Source organism: Pseudophryne corroboree, chromosome 5, assembly GCF_028390025.1.
Source record: "Pseudophryne corroboree isolate aPseCor3 chromosome 5, aPseCor3.hap2, whole genome shotgun sequence".
NCBI lineage: Eukaryota > Metazoa > Chordata > Amphibia > Anura > Myobatrachidae > Pseudophryne > Pseudophryne corroboree.
Window position 1 is genome coordinate 12,253,837 of NC_086448.1, and position 21,657 is coordinate 12,275,493.

Below are 21,657 nucleotides of genomic sequence, written 5' to 3' on the forward strand. Positions count from 1 at the left end.
GAGGTAACAGGTGATACACTGTGTCAGTATACGGGGTGATGCTGGAGGTAACAGGTGATATACTGTCAGTACACGGGGTGACGCTGGAGGTATCAGGTGATACGCTGTGTCAGTATACGGGGAGACGCTGGAGGTAACAGGCGATACATTGTGTCAGTATACGAGGTGACACTGGAGGTAACAGGTGATACGCTGTGTCAGTATATGGGGTGACGCTGGAGGTAACAGGTGATACGCTGTGTCAGTATACGGGGTGACGCTGGAGGTATCAGATGATACACTGTCAGTATACGGGGTGACGCTGGAGTTATCAGGTGATATACTGTGTCAGTATACAGGGTGACGCTGGAGGTAACAGGTGATACACTGTGTCTGTATACAGGGTGACGCTGGAGGTAACAGGTGATACACTGTATCAGTATACAGGGTGACGCTGGAGGTATCAGGTGATACGCTGTGTCAGTATACAAGGTGACGCTGGAGGTAACAGGTGATACACTGTGTCAGTATACAGGGTGACGCTGGAGGTAACAGGTGATACACCGTGTCAGTATACGGGGTGACACTGGAGGTAACAGGTGATACACTGTGTCATTATACGGGGTGACGCTGGAGGTAACAGGTGACACACTGTGTCAGTATACAGGGTGACGCTGGAGGTACCAGGTGATACACTGTGTCAGTATACGGGGTGATGCTGGAGGTAACAGGTGATACACTGTGTCAGTATACGGGGTGACACTGGAGGTACCAGGTGATACACTGTGTCAGTATATGGGGTGATGCTGGAGGTAACAGATGATACACTGTGTCAGTATACGGGGTGATGCTGGAGGTAACAGGTGATACACTGTGTCAGTATATGGGGTGACGCTGGAGGTAACAGGAGATACACTGTGTCAGTATACGGGGTGACGCTGGAGGTAACAGGTGATACACTGTCAGTATACAGGGTGACGCTGGAGGTAACAGGTGATACACTGTGTCAGTATACGGGGTGACGCTGGAAGTAACAGTTGATACACTGTGTCAGTATACGGGGTGACGCTGGAGGTAACAGGTGATACACTGCGTCAGTATACAGGGTGATGCTGGAGGTATAAGGTGATACACTGTCAGTATACGGGGTGACACTTGAGGTAACAGGTGATACACTGTGTCAGTATACGGGGTGACGCTGGAGGTAACAGGTGATACACTGTGTCAGTATACGGTGTGATGCTGGAGGTAACAGGTGATACACTGTGTCAGTATACGGGGTGATGCTAGAGGTAACAGGTGATATACTGTCAGTACACGGGGTGACGCTGTAGGTATCAGGTGATACGCTGTGTCAGTATATGGGGTGACGCTGGAGGTAACAGGTGATACGCTGTGTCAGTATACGGGGTGACGCTGGAGGTATCAGATGATACACTGTCAGTATACGGGGTGACGCTGGAGTTATCAGGTGATATACTGTGTCAGTATACAGGGTGACGCTGGAGGTAACAGGTGATACACTGTGTCAGTATACAGGGTGACGCTGGAGGTAACAGGTGACACACTGTGTCAGTATACGGGGTGACGGTGGAGGTAACAGGTGATACACTGTGTCAGTATACGGGGTGACGCTGGAGGTAACAGGTGATACACTGTGTCAGTATACGGGGTGACGCTGGAGGTAACAGGTGATACACTGTGTCAGTATACGGGGTGACGCTGGAGGTAACAGGTGATACACTGTGTCAGTATACGGGGTGACGCTGGAGGTACCAGGTGATACAGTGTGTCATTATACGGGGTGACGCTGGAGGTAACAGGTGATACACTGTGTCAGTATACAGGGTGACGCTGGAGGTACCAGATGATACACTGTGTCAGTATACGGGGTGACGCTGGAGGTAACAGGTGATACACTGTGTCAGTATACGGGGTGACACTGGAGGTAACAGGTGATACACTGTGTCATTATACGGGGTGACGCTGGAGGTAACAGGAGATACACTGTGTCAGTATACAGGGTGACGCTGGAGGTACCAGGTGATACACTGTGTCAGTATACGGGGTGATGCTGGAGGTAACAGGTGATACACTGTGTCAGTATACGGGGTGACACTGGAGGTACCAGGTGATACACTGTGTCAGTATACGGGGTGACGCTGGAGGTAACAGATGATACACTGTGTCAGTATACGGGGTGATGCTGGAGGTAACAGGTGATACACTGTGTCAGTATATGGGGTGACGCTGGAGGTAACAGGAGATACACTGTGTCAGTATACTGGGTGACGCTGGAGGTAACAGGTGATACACTGTCAGTATACAGGGTGACGCTGGAGGTAACAGGTGATACACTGTGTCAGTATACGGGGTGACGCTGGAAGTAACAGTTGATACACTGTGTCAGTATACGGGGTGACGCTGGAGGTAACAGGTGATACACTGCGTCAGTATACAGGGTGATGCTGGAGGTATAAGGTGATACACTGTCAGTATACGGGGTGACACTTGAGGTAACAGGTGATACACTGTGTCAGTATACGGGGTGACGCTGGAGGTAACAGGTGATACACTGTGTCAGTATACGGTGTGATGCTGGAGGTAACAGGTGATACACTGTGTCAGTATACGTGGTGATGCTAGAGGTAACAGGTGATATACTGTCAGTACACGGGGTGACGCTGTAGGTATCAGGTGATACGCTGTGTCATTATATGGGGTGACGCTGGAGGTAACAGGTGATACGCTGTGTCAGTATACGGGGTGACGCTGGAGGTATCAGATGATACACTGTCAGTATACGGGGTGACGCTGGAGTTATCAGGTGATATACTGTGTCAGTATACAGGGTGACGCTGGAGGTAACAGGTGATACACTGTGTCAGTATACAGGGTGACGCTGGAGGTAACAGGTGATACACTGTGTCAGTATACGGGGTGACGATGGAGGTAACAGGTGATACACTGTGTCAGTATACGGGGTGACGCTGGAGGTATCAGATGATACACTGTCAGTATACGAGGTGACGCTGGAGGTAACAGGTGATACACTGTGTCAGTTAACAGGGTGACGCTGGAGGTAACAGGTGATACACTGTGTCAGTATACGGGGTGACGCTGGAGGTAACAGGTGATACACTGTGTCAGTATACGGGGTGACGCTGGAGGTAACAGGTGATACACTGTGTCAGTATATGGGGTGACGCTGGAGGTAACAGGTGATACACCGTGTCAGTATACGGGGTGATGCTGGAGGTAACAGGTGATACATTGTGTCAGTATACGGGGTGACGCTGGAGGTAACAGGTGATACACTGTGTCAGTATACGGGGTGACGCTGGAGGTAACAGGTGATACACTGTGTCAGTATACGGGGTGACGCTGGAGGTAACAGGTGATACACTGTGTCAGTATACGGGGTGACGCTGGAGGTAACAGGTGATACACTGTGTCAGTATACGGGGTGACGCTGGAGGTAACAGGTGATACACTGTGTCAGTATACGGGGTGACGCTGGAGGTAACAGGTGATACACTGTGTCAGTATACGGGGTGACGCTGGAGGTACCAGGTGATACACTGTGTCATTATACGGGGTGACGCTGGAGGTAACAGGTGATAGATACACTGTGTCAGTATACGGGGTGACGCTGGAGGTACCAGATGATACACTGTGTCAGTATACGGGGTGACGCTGGAGGTAACAGGTGATACACTGTGTCATTATACGGGGTGACGCTGGAGGTAACAGGTGATACACTGTATCAGTATACAGGGTGACGCTGGAGGTACCAGGTGATACACTGTGTCAGTATACGGGGTGACGCTGGAGGTAACAGGTGATACACTGTGTCAGTATACGGGGTGACACTGGAGGTACCAGGTGATACACTGTGTCAGTATACAGGGTGACGCTGGAGGTAACAGGTGATACACTGTGTCAGTATACGGGGTGATGCTGGAGGTAACAGGTGATACACTGTGTCAGTATACGGGGTGATGCTGGAGGTAACAGGTGATATACTGTCAGTACACGGGGTGACGCTGGAGGTATCAGGTGATACGCTGTGTCAGCATACGGGGAGACGCTGGAGGTAACAGGCGATACATTGTGTCAGTATACGGGGTGACACTGGAGGTAACAGGTGATACGCTGTGTCAGTATATGGGGTGACGCTGGAGGTAACAGGTGATACGCTGTGTCAGTATACGGGGTGACGCTGGAGGTATCAGATGATACACTGTCAGTATACGGGGTGACGCTGGAGTTATCAGGTGATATACTGTGTCAGTATACAGGGTGACGCTGGAGGTAACAGGTGATACACTGTGTCTGTATACAGGGTGACGCTGGAGGTAACAGGTGATACCCTGTATCAGTATACAGGGTGACGCTGGAGGTATCAGGTGATACGCTGTGTCAGTATACAAGGTGACGCTGGAGGTAACAGGTGATACACTGTGTCAGTATACAGGGTGACGCTGGAGGTAACAGGTGATACACTGTGTCAGTATACGGGGTGACGCTGGAGGTAACAGGTGATACACTGTGTCAGTATACGGGGTGACGCTGGAGGTAACAGGTGATGCACTGTGTCAGTATACGGGGTGACGCTGGAGGTAACAGGTGATACACTGTGTCAGTATACGGGGTGACGCTGGAGGTAACAGGTGATACACTGTGTCAGTATATGGGGTGACGCTGGAGGTAACAGGTGATACACCGTGTCAGTATACGGGGTGATGCTGGAGGTAACAGGTGATACATTGTGTCAGTATACGGGGTGACGCTGGAGGTAACAGGTGATACACTGTGTCAGTATACGGGGTGACGCTGGAGGTAACAGGTGATACACTGTGTCAGTATACGGGGTGACGCTGGAGGTAACAGGTGATACACTGTGTCAGTATACGGGGTGATGCTGGAGGTAACAGGTGATACACTGTGTCAGTATACGGGGTGACGCTGGAGGTAACAGGTGATACACTGTGTCAGTATACGGGGTGACGCTGGAGGTAACAGGTGATACACTGTGTCAGTATACGGGGTGACGCTGGAGGTACCAGGTGATACACTGTGTCATTATACGGGGTGACGCTGGAGGTAACAGGTGATAGATACACTGTGTCAGTATACGGGGTGACGCTGGAGGTACCAGATGATACACTGTGTCAGTATACGGGGTGACGCTGGAGGTAACAGGTGATACACTGTGTCATTATACGGGGTGACGCTGGAGGTAACAGGTGATACACTGTATCAGTATACAGGGTGACGCTGGAGGTACCAGGTGATACACTGTGTCAGTATACGGGGTGACGCTGGAGGTAACAGGTGATACACTGTGTCAGTATACGGGGTGACACTGGAGGTACCAGGTGATACACTGTGTCAGTATACAGGGTGACGCTGGAGGTAACAGGTGATACACTGTGTCAGTATACGGGGTGATGCTGGAGGTAACAGGTGATACACTGTGTCAGTATACGGGGTGATGCTGGAGGTAACAGGTGATATACTGTCAGTACACGGGGTGACGCTGGAGGTATCAGGTGATATACTGTGTCAGTATACGGGGTGACACTGGAGGTACCAGGTGATACACTGTGTCAGTATACAGGGTGACGCTGGAGGTAACAGGTGATACACTGTGTCAGTATACGGGGTGATGCTGGAGGTAACAGGTGATACACTGTGTCAGTATACGGGGTGACGCTGGAGGTATCAGATGATACACTGTCAGTATACGGGGTGACGCTGGAGTTATCAGGTGATATACTGTGTCAGTATACAGGGTGACGCTGGAGGTAACAGGTGATACACTGTGTCTGTATACAGGGTGACGCTGGAGGTAACAGGTGATACACTGTATCAGTATACAGGGTGACGCTGGAGGTATCAGGTGATACGCTGTGTCAGTATACAAGGTGACGCTGGAGGTAACAGGTGATACACTGTGTCAGTATACAGGGTGACGCTGGAGGTAACAGGTGATACACTGTGTCAGTATACGGGGTGACGCTGGAGGTAACAGGTGATACACTGTGTCAGTATACGGGGTGACGCTGGAGGTAACAGGTGATGCACTGTGTCAGTATACGGGGTGACGCTGGAGGTAACAGGTGATACACCGTGTCAGTATACGGGGTGACGCTGGAGGTAACAGGTGATACATTGTGTCAGTATACGGGGTGACGCTGGAGGTAACAGGTGATACACTGTGTCAGTATACGGGGTGACGCTGGAGGAAACAGGTGATACACTGTGTCAGTATACGGGGTGACGCTGGAGGTAACAGGTGATACACTGTGTCAGTATACGGGGTGACGCTGGAGGTAACAGGTGATACACTGTGTCAGTATACGGGGTGACGCTGGAGGTAACAGGTGATACACTGTGTCAGTATACGGGGTGACGCTGGAGGTAACAGGTGATACACTGTGTCAGTATACGGGGTGACGCTGGAGGTAACAGGTGATACACTGTGTCAGTATACAGGGTGACGCTGGAGGTACCAGGTGATACAGTGTGTCATTATACGGGGTGACGCTGGAGGTAACAGGTGATACACTGTGTCAGTATACAGGGTGACGCTGGAGGTACCAGATGATATACTGTGTCAGTATACGGGGTGACGCTGGAGGTAACAGGTGATACACTGTGTCAGTATACGGGGTGACACTGGAGGTAACAGGTGATACACTGTGTCATTATACGGGGTGACGCTGGAGGTAACAGGTGATACACTGTGTCAGTATACGGGGTGATGCTGGAAGTAACAGGTGATACACTGTGTCAGTATACGGGGTGACACTGGAGGTACCAGGTGATACACTGTGTCAGTATACGGGGTGACGCTGGAGGTAACAGATGATACACTGTGTCAGTATACGGGGTGATACTGGAGGTAACAGGTGATACACTGTGTCAGTATATGGGGTGACGCTGGAGGTAACAGGAGATACACTGTGTCAGTATACGGGGTGATGCTGGAGGTAACAGGTGATACGCTGTCAGTATACGGGGTGACGCTGGAGGTAACAGTTTATACACTGTGTCAGTATACGGGGTGACGCTGGAGGTAACAGGTGATACACTGTGTCAGTATACGGGGTGGCGCTGGAGGTAACAGGTGATACACTGTGTCAGTATACGGTGATGCTGGAGGTAACAGATGATACGTTGTATCAGTTAACAGGGTGACGCTGGAGGTAACAGGTGATACACTGTGTCAGTATACGGGGTGACGCTGGAGGTAACAGGTGATACACTGTGTCAGTATACGGGGTGACGCTGGAGGTAACAGGTGATACACTGTGTCAGTATATGGGGTGACGCTGGAGGTAACAGGTGATACACTGTGTCAGTATACGGGGTGACGCTGGAGGTATCAGATGATACACTGTCAGTATACGAGGTGACGCTGGAGGTAACAGGTGATACACTGTGTCAGTTAACAGGGTGACGCTGGAGGTAACAGGTGATACACTGTGTCAGTATACGGGGTGACGCTGGAGGTAACAGGTGATACACTGTGTCAGTATACGGGGTGACGCTGGAGGTAACAGGTGATACACTGTGTCAGTATATGGGGTGACGCTGGAGGTAACAGGTGATACACCGTGTCAGTATACGGGGTGACGCTGGAGGTAACAGGTGATACATTGTGTCAGTATACGGGGTGACGCTGGAGGTAACAGGTGATACACTGTGTAAGTATACGGGGTGACGCTGGAGGTAACAGGTGATACACTGTGTCAGTATACGGGGTGACGCTGGAGGTAACAGGTGATACACTGTGTCAGTATACGGGGTGACGCTGGAGGTAACAGGTGATACACTGTGTCAGTATACGGGGTGACGCTGGAGGTAACAGGTGATACACTGTGTCAGTATACGGGGTGACGCTGGAGGTAACAGGTGATACACTGTGTCAGTATACGGGGTGACGCTGGAGGCACCAGGTGATACACTGTGTCATTATACGGGGTGACGCTGGAGGTTACAGGTGATAGATACACTGTGTCAGTATACGGGGTGACGCTGGAGGTACCAGATGATACACTGTGTCAGTATACGGGGTGACGCTGGAGGTAACAGGTGATACACTGTGTCAGTATACGGGGTGACACTGGAGATAACAGGTGATACACTGTGTCATCATACGGGGTGACGCTGGAGGTAACAGGTGATACACTGTATCAGTATACAGGGTGACGCTGGAGGTACCAGGTGATACACTGTGTCAGTATACGGGGTGACGCTGGAGGTAACAGGTGATACACTGTGTCAGTATACGGGGTGACACTGGAGGTACCAGGTGATACACTGTGTCAGTATACAGGGTGACGCTGGAGGTAACAGGTGATACACTGTGTCAGTATACGGGGTGACGCTGGAGGTAACAGGAGATACACTGTGTCAGTATACGGGGTGATGCTGGAGGTAACAGGTGATACGCTGTCAGTATACGGGGTGACGCTGGAGGTAACAGTTTATACACTGTGTCAGTATACGGGGTGACGCTGGAGGTAACAGGTGATACACTGTGTCAGTATACGGGGTGGCGCTGGAGGTAACAGGTGATACACTGTGTCAGTATACGGTGATGCTGGAGGTAACAGATGATACGTTGTATCAGTTAACAGGGTGACGCTGGAGGTAACAGGTGATACACTGTGTCAGTATACGGGGTGACGCTGGAGGTAACAGGTGATACACTGTGTCAGTATACGGGGTGACGCTGGAGGTAACAGGTGATACACTGTGTCAGTATACGGGGTGACGCTGGAGGTAACAGGTGATACACTGTGTCAGTATATGGGGTGACGCTGGAGGTAACAGGTGATACACCGTGTCAGTATACGGGGTGACGCTGGAGGTAACAGGTGATACATTGTGTCAGTATACGGGGTGACGCTGGAGGTAACAGGTGATACACTGTGTAAGTATACGGGGTGACGCTGGAGGTAACAGGTGATACACTGTGTCAGTATACGGGGTGACGCTGGAGGTAACAGGTGATACACTGTGTCAGTATACGGGGTGACGCTGGAGGTAACAGGTGATACACTGTGTCAGTATACGGGGTGACGCTGGAGGTAACAGGTGATACACTGTGTCAGTATACGGGGTGACGCTGGAGGTAACAGGTGATACACTGTGTCAGTATACGGGGTGACGCTGGAGGCACCAGGTGATACACTGTGTCATTATACGGGGTGACGCTGGAGGTTACAGGTGATAGATACACTGTGTCAGTATACGGGGTGACGCTGGAGGTACCAGATGATACACTGTGTCAGTATACGGGGTGACGCTGGAGGTAACAGGTGAAACACTGTGTCAGTATACGGGGTGACACTGGAGATAACAGGTGATACACTGTGTCATCATACGGGGTGACGCTGGAGGTAACAGGTGATACACTGTATCAGTATACAGGGTGACGCTGGAGGTACCAGGTGATACACTGTGTCAGTATACGGGGTGACGCTGGAGGTAACAGGTGATACACTGTGTCAGTATACGGGGTGACACTGGAGGTACCAGGTGATACACTGTGTCAGTATACAGGGTGACGCTGGAGGTAACAGGTGATACACTGTGTCAGTATACGGGGTGATGCTGGAGGTAACAGGTGATACACTGTGTCAGTATACGGGGTGATGCTGGAGGTAACAGGTGATATACTGTCAGTACACGGGGTGACGCTGGAGGTATCAGGTGATACGCTGTGTCAGCATACGGGGAGACGCTGGAGGTAACAGGCGATACATTGTGTCAGTATACGGGGTGACACTGGAGGTAACAGGTGATACGCTGTGTCAGTATATGGGGTGACGCTGGAGGTAACAGGTGATACGCTGTGTCAGTATACGGGGTGACGCTGGAGGTATCAGATGATACACTGTCAGTATACGGGGTGACGCTGGAGTTATCAGGTGATATACTGTGTCAGTATACAGGGTGACGCTGGAGGTAACAGGTGATACACTGTGTCTGTATACAGGGTGACGCTGGAGGTAACAGGTGATACACTGTATCAGTATACAGGGTGACCCTGGAGGTATCAGGTGATACGCTGTGTCAGTATACAAGGTGACGCTGGAGGTAACAGGTGATACACTGTGTCAGTATACAGGGTGACGCTGGAGGTAACAGGTGATACACTGTGTCAGTATACGGGGTGACGCTGGAGGTAACAGGTGATACACTGTGTCAGTATACGGGGTGACGCTGGAGGTAACAGGTGATGCACCGTGTCAGTATACGGGGTGACGCTGGAGGTAACAGGTGATACACCGTGTCAGTATATGGGGTGACGCTGGAGGTAACAGGTGATACATTGTGTCAGTATACGGGGTGACGCTGGAGGTAACAGGTGATACACTGTGTCAGTATACGGGGTGACGCTGGGGGTAACAGGTGATACACTGTGTCAGTATACGGGGTGACGCTGGAGGTAACAGGTGATACACTGTGTCAGTATACGGGGTGATGCTGGAGGTAACAGGTGATACACTGTGTCAGTATACGGGGTGACGCTGGAGGTAACAGGTGATACACTGTGTCAGTATACGGGGTGACGCTGGAGGTAACAGGTGATACACTGTGTCAGTATACGGGGTGACGCTGGAGGTACCAGGTGATACAGTGTGTCATTATACGGGGTGACGCTGGAGGTAACAGGTGATACACTGTGTCAGTATACAGGGTGACGCTGGAGGTACCAGATGATACACTGTGTCAGTATACGGGATGACGCTGGAGGTAACAGGTGATACACTGTGTCAGTATACGGGGTGACACTGGAGGTAACAGGTGATACACTGTGTCAGTATACGGGGTGACGCTGGAGGTACCAGGTGATACAGTGTGTCATTATACGGGGTGACGCTGGAGGTAACAGGTGATACACTGTGTCAGTATACAGGGTGACGCTGGAGGTACCAGATGATACACTGTGTCAGTATACGGGATGACGCTGGAGGTAACAGGTGATACACTGTGTCAGTATACGGGGTGACACTGGAGGTAACAGGTGATACACTGTGTCATTATACGGGGTGACGCTGGAGGTAACAGGTGATACACTGTGTCAGTATACAGGGTGACGCTGGAGGTACCAGGTGATACACTGTGTCAGTATACGGGGTGATGCTGGAGGTAACAGGTGATACACTGTGTCAGTGTACGGGGTGACACTGGAGGTACCAGGTGATACACTGTGTCAGTATACGGGGTGACGCTGGAGGTAACAGATGATACACTGTGTCAGTATACGGGGTGATGCTGGAGGTAACAGGTGATACACTGTGTCCGTATACGGGGTGACGCTGGAGGTAACAGGTGATACACTGTCAGTATACAGGGTGACGCTGGAGGTAACAGGTGATACACTGTGTCAGTATACGGGGTGACGCTGGAAGTAACAGTTGATACACTGTGTCAGTATTCGGGGTGACGCTGGAGGTAACAGGTGATACACTGCGTCAGTATACAGGGTGATGCTGGAGGTATAAGGTGATACACTGTCAGTATACGGGGTGACACTTGAGGTAACAGGTGATACACTGTGTCAGTATACGGGGTGACGCTGGAGGTAACAGGTGATACACTGTGTCAGTATACGGTGTGATGCTGGAGGTAACAGGTGATACACTGTGTCAGTATACGGGGTGATGCTAGAGGTAACAGGTGATATACTGTCAGTACACGGGGTGACGCTGTAGGTATCAGGTGATACGCTGTGTCAGTATATGGGGTGACGCTGGAGGTAACAGGGGATACGCTGTGTCAGTATACGGGGTGACGCTGGAGGTATCAGATGATACACTGTCAGTATACGGGGTGACGCTGGAGTTATCAGGTGATATACTGTGTAAGTATACAGGGTGACGCTGGAGGTAACAGGTGATACACTGTGTCAGTATACAGGGTGACGCTGGAGGTAACAGGTGATACACTGTGTCAGTATACGGGGTGACGCTGGAGGTAACAGGTGATACACTGTGTCAGTATACGGGGTGACGCTGGAGGTAACAGGTGATACACTGTGTCAGTATACGGGGTGACGCTGGAGGTAACAGGTGATACACTGTGTCAGTATACGGGGTGACGCTGGAGGTAACAGGTGATACACTGTGTCAGTATACGGGGTGACGCTGGAGGTACCAGGTGATACAGTGTGTCATTATACGGGGTGACGCTGGAGGTAACAGGTGATACACTGTGTCAGTATACAGGGTGACGCTGGAGGTACCAGATGATACACTGTGTCAGTATACGGGGTGACGCTGGAGGTAACAGGTGATACACTGTGTCATTATACGGGGTGACGCTGGAGGTAACAGGTGATACACTGTGTCAGTATACAGGGTGACGCTGGAGGTACCAGGTGATACACTGTGTCAGTATACGGGGTGATGCTGGAGGTAACAGGTGATACACTGTGTCAGTATACGGGGTGACACTGGAGGTACCAGGTGATACACTGTGTCAGTATACGGGGTGACGCTGGAGGTAACAGATGATACACTGTGTCAGTATACGGGGTGATGCTGGAGGTAACAGGTGATACACTGTGTCAGTACACGGGGTGACGCTGGAAGTAACAGTTGATACACTGTGTCAGTATACGGGGTGACGCTGGAGGTAACAGGTGATACACTGTCAGTATACAGGGTGACGCTGGAGGTAACAGGTGATACACTGTGTCAGTATACGGGGTGACGCTGGAGGTATAAGGTGATACACTGTCAGTATACGGGGTGACACTTGAGGTAACAGGTGATACACTGTGTCAGTATACGGGGTGACGCTGGAAGTAACAGTTGATACACTGTGTCAGTATACGGGGTGACGCTGGAGGTAACAGGTGATACACTGCGTCAGTATACAGGGTGATGCTGGAGGTATAAGGTGATACACTGTCAGTATACGGGGTGACACTTGAGGTAACAGGTGATACACTGTGTCAGTATACGGGGTGACGCTGGAGGTAACAGGTGATACACTGTGTCAGTATACGGTGTGATGCTGGAGGTAACAGGTGATACACTGTGTCAGTATACGGGGTGATGCTAGAGGTAACAGGTGATATACTGTCAGTACACGGGGTGACGCTGTAGGTATCAGGTGATACGCTGTGTCAGTATATGGGGTGACGCTGGAGGTAACAGGTGATACGCTGTGTCAGTATACGGGGTGACGCTGGAGGTATCAGATGATACACTGTCAGTATACGGGGTGACGCTGGAGTTATCAGGTGATATACTGTGTCAGTATACAGGGTGACGCTGGAGGTAACAGGTGATACACTGTGTCAGTATACAGGGTGACGCTGGAGGTAACAGGTGATACACTGTGTCAGTATACGGGGTGACGATGGAGGTAACAGGTGATACACTGTGTCAGTATACGGGGTGACGCTGGAGGTATCAGATGATACACTGTCAGTATACGAGGTGACGCTGGAGGTAACAGGTGATACACTGTGTCAGTTAACAGGGTGACGCTGGAGGTAACAGGTGATACACTGTGTCAGTATACGGGGTGACGCTGGAGGTAACAGGTGATACACTGTGTCAGTATACGGGGTGACGCTGGAGGTAACAGGTGATACACTGTGTCAGTATATGGGGTGACGCTGGAGGTAACAGGTGATACACCGTGTCAGTATACGGGGTGATGCTGGAGGTAACAGGTGATACATTGTGTCAGTATACAGGGTGACGCTGGAGGTAACAGGTGATACACTGTGTCAGTATACGGGGTGACGCTGGAGGTAACAGGTGATACACTGTGTCAGTATACGGGGTGACGCTGGAGGTAACAGGTGATACACTGTCAGTATACGGGGTGACGCTGGAGGTAACAGGTGATACACTGTGTCAGTATACGGGGTGACGCTGGAGGTAACAGGTGAAACACTGTGTCAGTATACGGGGTGACGCTGGAGGTAACAGGTGATACACTGTGTCAGTATACGGGGTGACGCTGGAGGTACCAGGTGATACACTGTGTCATTATACGGGGTGACGCTGGAGGTAACAGGTGATACACTGTGTCAGTATACGGGGTGACACTGGAGGTACCAGGTGATACACTGTGTCAGTATACAGGGTGACGCTGGAGGTAACAGGTGATACACTGTGTCAGTATACGGGGTGATGCTGGAGGTAACAGGTGATACACTGTGTCAGTATACGGGGTGATGCTGGAGGTAACAGGTGATATACTGTCAGTACACGGGGTGACGCTGGAGGTATCAGGTGATACGCTGTGTCAGCATACGGGGAGACGCTGGAGGTAACAGGCGATACATTGTGTCAGTATACGGGGTGACACTGGAGGTAACAGGTGATACACTGTGTCAGTATACGGGGTGACGCTGGAGGTAACAGGTGATACACTGTGTCAGTATACAGGGTGACGCTGGAGGTACCAGGTGATACAGTGTGTCATTATACGGGGTGACGCTGGAGGTAACAGGTGATACACTGTGTCAGTATACAGGGTGACGCTGGAGATACCAGATGATACACTGTGTCAGTATACGGGGTGACGCTGGAGGTAACAGGTGATACACTGTGTCAGTATACGGGGTGACACTGGAGGTAACAGGTGATACACTGTGTCATTATACGGGGTGACGCTGGAGGTAACAGGTGATACACTGTGTCAGTATACAGGGTGACGCTGGAGGTACCAGGTGATACACTGTGTCAGTATACGGGGTGATGCTGGAGGTAACAGGTGATACACTGTGTCAGTATACGGGGTGACACTGGAGGTACCAGGTGATACACTGTGTCAGTATACGGGGTGACGCTGGAGGTAACAGATGATACACTGTGTCAGTATACGGGGTGATGCTGGAGGTAACAGGTGATACACTGTGTCAGTATATGGGGTGACGCTGGAGGTAACAGGAGATACACTGTGTCAGTATACGGGGTGATGCTGGAGGTAACAGGTGATACGCTGTCAGTATACGGGGTGACGCTGGAGGTAACAGTTTATACACTGTGTCAGTATACGGGGTGACGCTGGAGGTAACAGGTGATACACTGTGTCAGTATACGGGGTGACGCTGGAGGTAACAGGTGATACACTGTGTCAGTATACGGGGCGACGCTGAAGGTAACAGGTGATACACTGTGTCAGTATACGGGGTGACGCTGGAGGTAACAGGTGATACACTGTGTCAGTATACGGGGTGACGCTGGAGGTAACAGGTGATACACTGTGTCAGTATACGGGGTGACGCTGAAGGTAACAGGTGATACACTGTGTCAGTATATGGGGTGACGCTGGAGGTAACAGGTGATACACTGTGTCAGTATACGGGGTGACGCTGGAGGTAATAGCTGATACACTGTGTCAGTATACGGGGTGACGCTGAAGGTAACAGGTGATACACTGTGTCAGTATACGGGGTAACGCTGGAGGTAACAATTGATAAACTGTGTCAGTATACGGGGTGACGCTGGTGGTAACAGGTGATACACTGTGTCAGTATACGGGGTGACGCTGGAGGTAACAGGCGATACACTGTGTCAGTATACGGGGTGACTCTGGAGGTAAGAGTGATACACTGTGTCAGTATATGGGGTGACGCTGGAGGTAACAAGTGATACACTGTGTCAGTATACGGGGTGATGCTGGAGGTAACAGATGATACACTGTCAGTATACGGGGTGACACTGGAGGTAACAGGTGATACACTGTGTCAGTATACGGGGTGACGCTGGAGGTAACAGGTGGAACACTGTGTCAGTATACAGGGTGACGCTGGAGGTAACAGATGATTCACTGTGTCAGTATACGGGGTGACGCTGTAGGTAATAGGTGAAACACTTTGTCAGTATACGGGGTGATGCTGAAGGTAACAGGTGATACACTGTGTCAGTATACGGGGTGACGCTGGAGGTGATTCACTGTGTCAGTATACGGGGTGACGCTGGAGGTAACAGGTGGTACACTGTGTCAGTATACGGGTTGACGCTGGGGGTAACAGGTGATACACTGTGTCAGTTTACGGGATGACGCTGGAGGTAACAGGTGATACACTGTCAGTGTACGGGGTGACGCTGGAGCTAACAGGTGATACACTGTCAGTATACGGGGAGACCAGTTGTAGGGCGGAGAGCTACAGTAAGGTATGTACTAATGTCTTGTGAACGTCACACCTGGGAAAGTGCAAGGAATAAACACTACTGTATATAAAGACTGTTTGACCTTCAGTATACACAATGAGCACTCACACACAGTACAGGAGGGTGCTGTAGCCCCCGGGAACCCTCTGTGACCCCCCACTCACCGATGCTATTGCCCCCGCATGCCTGCAGGATACGCAATGCCTTCTGCTTCACGTCATCTGGAAACTTGTTGTCATTCAGAAGCTCAGGGTACAGACAGATGGCAGTGACCTGGGGATAAATCAGGACTGAGGTTACCAGTCACACAGACCCCAGCTACAGAGAATGGTACACACATGGAGGCAGAGCCGGCCTTAGGCATAGGCAAACTAGGCAAATGCCTAGAGCAGTTGGTATGCTTAGGGGCACTAGCAGGTTCTGCTGATTAAAATGATCAGCAGCATGCCTATATTCTGTGTGTGACTGCGGCTCTATCTGCATACGAAATGCTACGTTGCAGTGTATTCCTGGAAATCACTGTAATGTAGCATTTCATATGCAGATACAGCCGCAGTCGCACACAGAATATAGGCATGCTGCATATAGTTTTAATCAGCAGAAGCTGCTTGTGCATACTAGCCACATAGTAATGCAAATAAGATGCATTTTCATAAACAAAAGGCGCCCGACGTTAGCAGAGCTGCCAGCTGACTCATGCCAGACATCTCCTGCAGAACTAGCGGCGGTGCTAGGGGGCACCAGCCAAAATCTTGCCTAGGGCATCATATTGGTTAGGGCCGGCTCTGCATGGAGGGGTTACAGAAGGAGAGGGTCAGACCTCCATAGGGGATAGAAAGGAGGGTGACGTATGGAGATCACTGAGCACTATATAGGGGGCTCCATCTATGCCTTCCCACCATCTGTCCCTGGTAGTATAGGGTGTGGGTCTCTGAATACATGCAGTGAGGTGGGAGGCACTGTCTACCTGTCTGAGCCCTGTGATTGCAATGACGTGTCCTCTCTCCACCACTAGGTGGCAGCAGCTTTCACCTTGTACTTGGCAGAAGCAGATCAAGAGGAAAGAACATGAAAGAAATGAGCAATGAGAAAGCCTGCCCCCGGAGGGTCTTGTGTGTACTGCAGACTCACCTGTCTCAGGAAGGTGATTGGTTTCTGGCCCATGGCGTGGGCATCTCCAATATTAGCTTTAATCACCTCTGTAAACGGCTTCTTTACGCCCTGAAAACCAAGATATCACTCATCAATATGGGGAAGTGTTCCACCGATAATCGTCACTTTTCGATACTTCACTATTCAATTGTAGTGCCGGTTTTCCGTGCAGAAATGTCGAAAAACACATGAATGATCAGAAACTCACCTCATACATGTGTGTTTGACCCCGTTGCATTCAAAAATGGGTCCAATTTCAACCATTCATTTCCGCCCATAGGAGAGAACGAAAATGAATGATCGGAATCAGCGGGGAAACGGGCGGAAACGGACCACAATAGAACAGTGAGGTGTCGGACCCTCAGTGTCGGAGAGGATCCATCACTAATTTAATACCCCCCTTAACTCCTGGCAAAGCACTGACCTAAACAAACTACAGTAACTGCACAGTACCACTTGTCTTCTTCTGTGTTCTGGGTGTGATTCTCAGTATCTGTCCTTATATTGTATCTATAACTGCACAGTACCACCTGTCTTCTTCTGTGTTCTGGGTGTGATTCTCAGTATCTGCCCTTATATTGTATCTATAACTGCACAGTACCACTTGTCTTCTTCTGTGTTCTGGGTGTTGTTCTCATTATCTGTCCTTATATTGTATATATAACTGCACAGTACCACTTGTCTTCTTCTGTGTTCTGGGTGTGATTCTCAGTATCTGCCCTTATATTGTATCTATAACTGCACAGTACCACTTGTCTTCTTCTGTGTTCTGGGTGTTGTTCTCATTATCTGTCCTTATATTGTATATATAACTGCACAGTACCACTTGTCTTCTTCTGTGTTCTGGGTGTTGTTCTCATTATCTGTCGTTATATTGTATATATAACTGCACAGTACCACTTGTCTTCTTCTGTGTTCTGGGTGTCATTCTCATTATCTGTCCAGATATTGTATCAATAACTGCACAGTACTACTTGTCTTCTTCTGTGTTCTGGGTGTCATTCTCATTATCTGTCCTTATATTGAATATATAACTGCACAGTACCACTTGTCTTCTTCTGTGTTCTGGGTATCATTCTCATTATCTGTCCTTATATTGTATCTATAACTGCACAGTACCACCTGTCTTCTTCTGTGTTCTGGGTGTCATTCTCATTATCTGTCCTTATATTGTATCTATAACTGCACAGTACCACTTGTCTTCTTCTGTGTTCTGGGTGTCATTCTCATTATCTGTCCTTATATTGTATATATAACTGCACAGTACCACTTGTCTCCTTCTGTGTTCTGGGTGTGATTCTCAGTATCTGCCCTTATATTGTATCTATAACTGCACAGTACCACTTGTCTCCTTCTGTGTTCTGGGTGTGATTCTCAGTATCTGCCCTTATATTGTATATATAACTGCACAGTACCACTTGTCTTCTTCTATGTTCTGGGTGTCGTTCTCAGTATCTGCCCTTATATTGTATATATAACTGCACAGTACCACTTGTCTTCTTCTGTGTTCTGGGTGTCATTCTCATTATCTGTCCTTATATTGTATATATAACTGCACAGTACCACTTGTCTTCTTCTGTGTTCTGGGTGTCATTCTCATTATCTGTCCTTATATTGTATATATAACTGCACAGTACCACCTGTCTTCTTCTGTGTTCTGGGTGTCATTCTCATTATCTGTCCTTATATTGTATATATAACTGCACAGTACCACCTGTCTTCTTCTGTGTTCTGGGTGTCATTCTCATTATCTGTCCTTATATTGTATATATAACTGCACAGTACCACTTGTCTTCTTCTGTGTTCTGGGTGTCATTCTCATTATCTGTCCTTATATTGTATATATAACTGCACAGTACCACTTGTCTCCTTCTGTGTTCTGGGTGTGATTCTCAGTATCTGCCCTTATATTGTATATATAACTGCACAGTACCACTTGTCTTCTTTTGTGTTCTGGGTGTGATTCTCAGTATCTGCCCTTATATTGTATATATAACTGCATAGTACCACTTGTCTTCTTCTATGTTCTGGGTGTCGTTCTCAGTATCTGCCCTTATATTGTATATATAACTGCACAGTACCACTTGTCTTCTTCTGTGTTCTGGGTATCATTCTCATTATCTGTCCTTATATTGTATATATAACTGCACAGTACCACCTGTCTTCTTCTGTGTTCTGGGTGTCATTCTCATTATCTGTCCTTATATTGTATATATAACTGCACAGTACCACTTGTCTTCTTCTGTGTTCTGGGTGTCATTCTCATTATCTGTCCAGATATTGTATCAATAACTGCACAGTACTACTTGTCTTCTTCTGTGTTCTGGGTGTCATTCTCATTATCTGTCCTTATATTGAATATATAACTGCACAGTACCACTTGTCTTCTTCTGTGTTCTGGGTATCATTCTCATTATCTGTCCTTATATTGTATCTATAACTGCACAGTACCACCTGTCTTCTTCTGTGTTCTGGGTGTCATTCTCATTATCTGTCCTTATATTGTATCTATAACTGCACAGTACCACTTGTCTTCTTCTGTGTTCTGGGTGTCATTCTCATTATCTGTCCTTATATTGTATATATAACTGCACAGTACCACTTGTCTCCTTCTGTGTTCTGGGTGTGATTCTCAGTATCTGCCCTTATATTGTATCTATAACTGCACAGTACCACTTGTCTCCTTCTGTGTTCTGGGTGTGATTCTCAGTATCTGCCCTTATATTGTATATATAACTGCACAGTACCACTTGTCTTCTTCTATGTTCTGGGTGTCGTTCTCAGTATCTGCCCTTATATTGTATATATAACTGCACAGTACCACTTGTCTTCTTCTGTGTTCTGGGTGTCATTCTCATTATCTGTCCTTATATTGTATATATAACTGCACAGTACCACTTGTCTTCTTCTGTGTTCTGGGTGTCATTCTCATTATCTGTCCTTATATTGTATATATAACTGCACAGTACCACCTGTCTTCTTCTGTGTTCTGGGTGTCATTCTCATTATCTGTCCTTATATTGTATATATAACTGCACAGTACCACCTGTCTTCTTCTGTGTTCTGGGTGTCATTCTCATTATCTGTCCTTATATTGTATATATAACTGCACAGTACCACTTGTCTTCTTCTGTGTTCTGGGTGTCATTCTCATTATCTGTCCTTATATTGTATATATAACTGCACAGTACCACTTGTCTCCTTCTGTGTTCTGGGTGTGATTCTCAGTATCTGCCCTTATATTGTATATATAACTGCACAGTACCACTTGTCTTCTTTTGTGTTCTGGGTGTGATTCTCAGTATCTGCCCTTATATTGTATATATAACTGCATAGTACCACTTGTCTTCTTCTATGTTCTGGGTGTCGTTCTCAGTATCTGCCCTTATATTGTATATATAACTGCACAGTACCACTTGTCTTCTTCTGTGTTCTGGGTATCATTCTCATTATCTGTCCTTATATTGTATTTATAACTGCACAGTACCACCTGTCTTCTTCTGTGTTTTGGGTGTGATTCTCAGTATCTGCCCTTATATTGTATATATAACTGCACAGTACCACCTGTCTTCTTCTGTGTTCTGGGCGTGATTCTCAGTATCTGCCCTTATATTGCATATATAACTGCACAGTACCACTTGTCTTCTTCTGTGTTCTGGGTGTGATTCTCAGTATCTGCCCTTATATTGTATATATAACTGCACAGTACCAACTGTCTTCTTCTGTGCTCTGGGTGTGATTCTCAGTATCTGCCTTATATTGTATCTATAACTCCACAGTACCACTTGTCTTCTGTGTTCTGGGTGTCATTCTCATTATCTGTCCTTATATTGTATCTATAACTGCACAGTACCACTTCTCTTCTTCTGTGTTCTGGGTATTGTTCTCAGTATCTGCCCTTGCGCTGTATATATAACTGCACAGTACCACTCGTCTTCTTCTGTGTTCTGGGTGTGATTCTCAGTATCTGCCTTATATTGTATATATAACTGCACAGTACCACTCGTCTTCTTCTGTGCTCTGGGTGTCATTCTCAGTATCTGCACTTATATTGTATATATAACTGCACAGTACCACTTGTCTTCTTCTGTGTTCTGGGTGTCATTATCATTATCTGTCCTTATATTGTATCTATAACTGCACAGTACCACTTCTCTTCTTCTGTGTTCTTGGTGTGATTCTCATTATCTGTCCTTATATTGTATATATAACTACACAGTACCACTTGTCTTCTTCTGTGTTCTGGGTGTCATTCTCATTATCTGTCCTTATATTGTATATATAACTGCACAGTACCACTTGTCTTCTTCTGTGTTCTGAGTCTGATTCTCAGTATCTGTCCTTATATTGTATATATAAC

The 21,657-nt window shown here is 48.4% G+C and overlaps 1 protein-coding gene across 1 annotated transcript in view; it reads right to left on the bottom strand.

Annotated features, from left to right (window-relative positions):
• LOC134927089 (alanine aminotransferase 2-like) overlaps nucleotides 1–21,657 on the bottom strand; it is a 206,092-nt gene that overhangs the window by 158,019 nt on the left and 26,416 nt on the right. The window contains exons 2-3 of the mRNA XM_063921094.1: nucleotides 17,277–17,366; nucleotides 16,310–16,418 (exon numbers count right to left, since the gene is read on the bottom strand). Of these exons, the coding sequence (XP_063777164.1) occupies nucleotides 16,310–16,418; nucleotides 17,277–17,366 (199 nt within the window). The remainder of the gene's footprint in view (nucleotides 1–16,309; nucleotides 16,419–17,276; nucleotides 17,367–21,657) is intronic.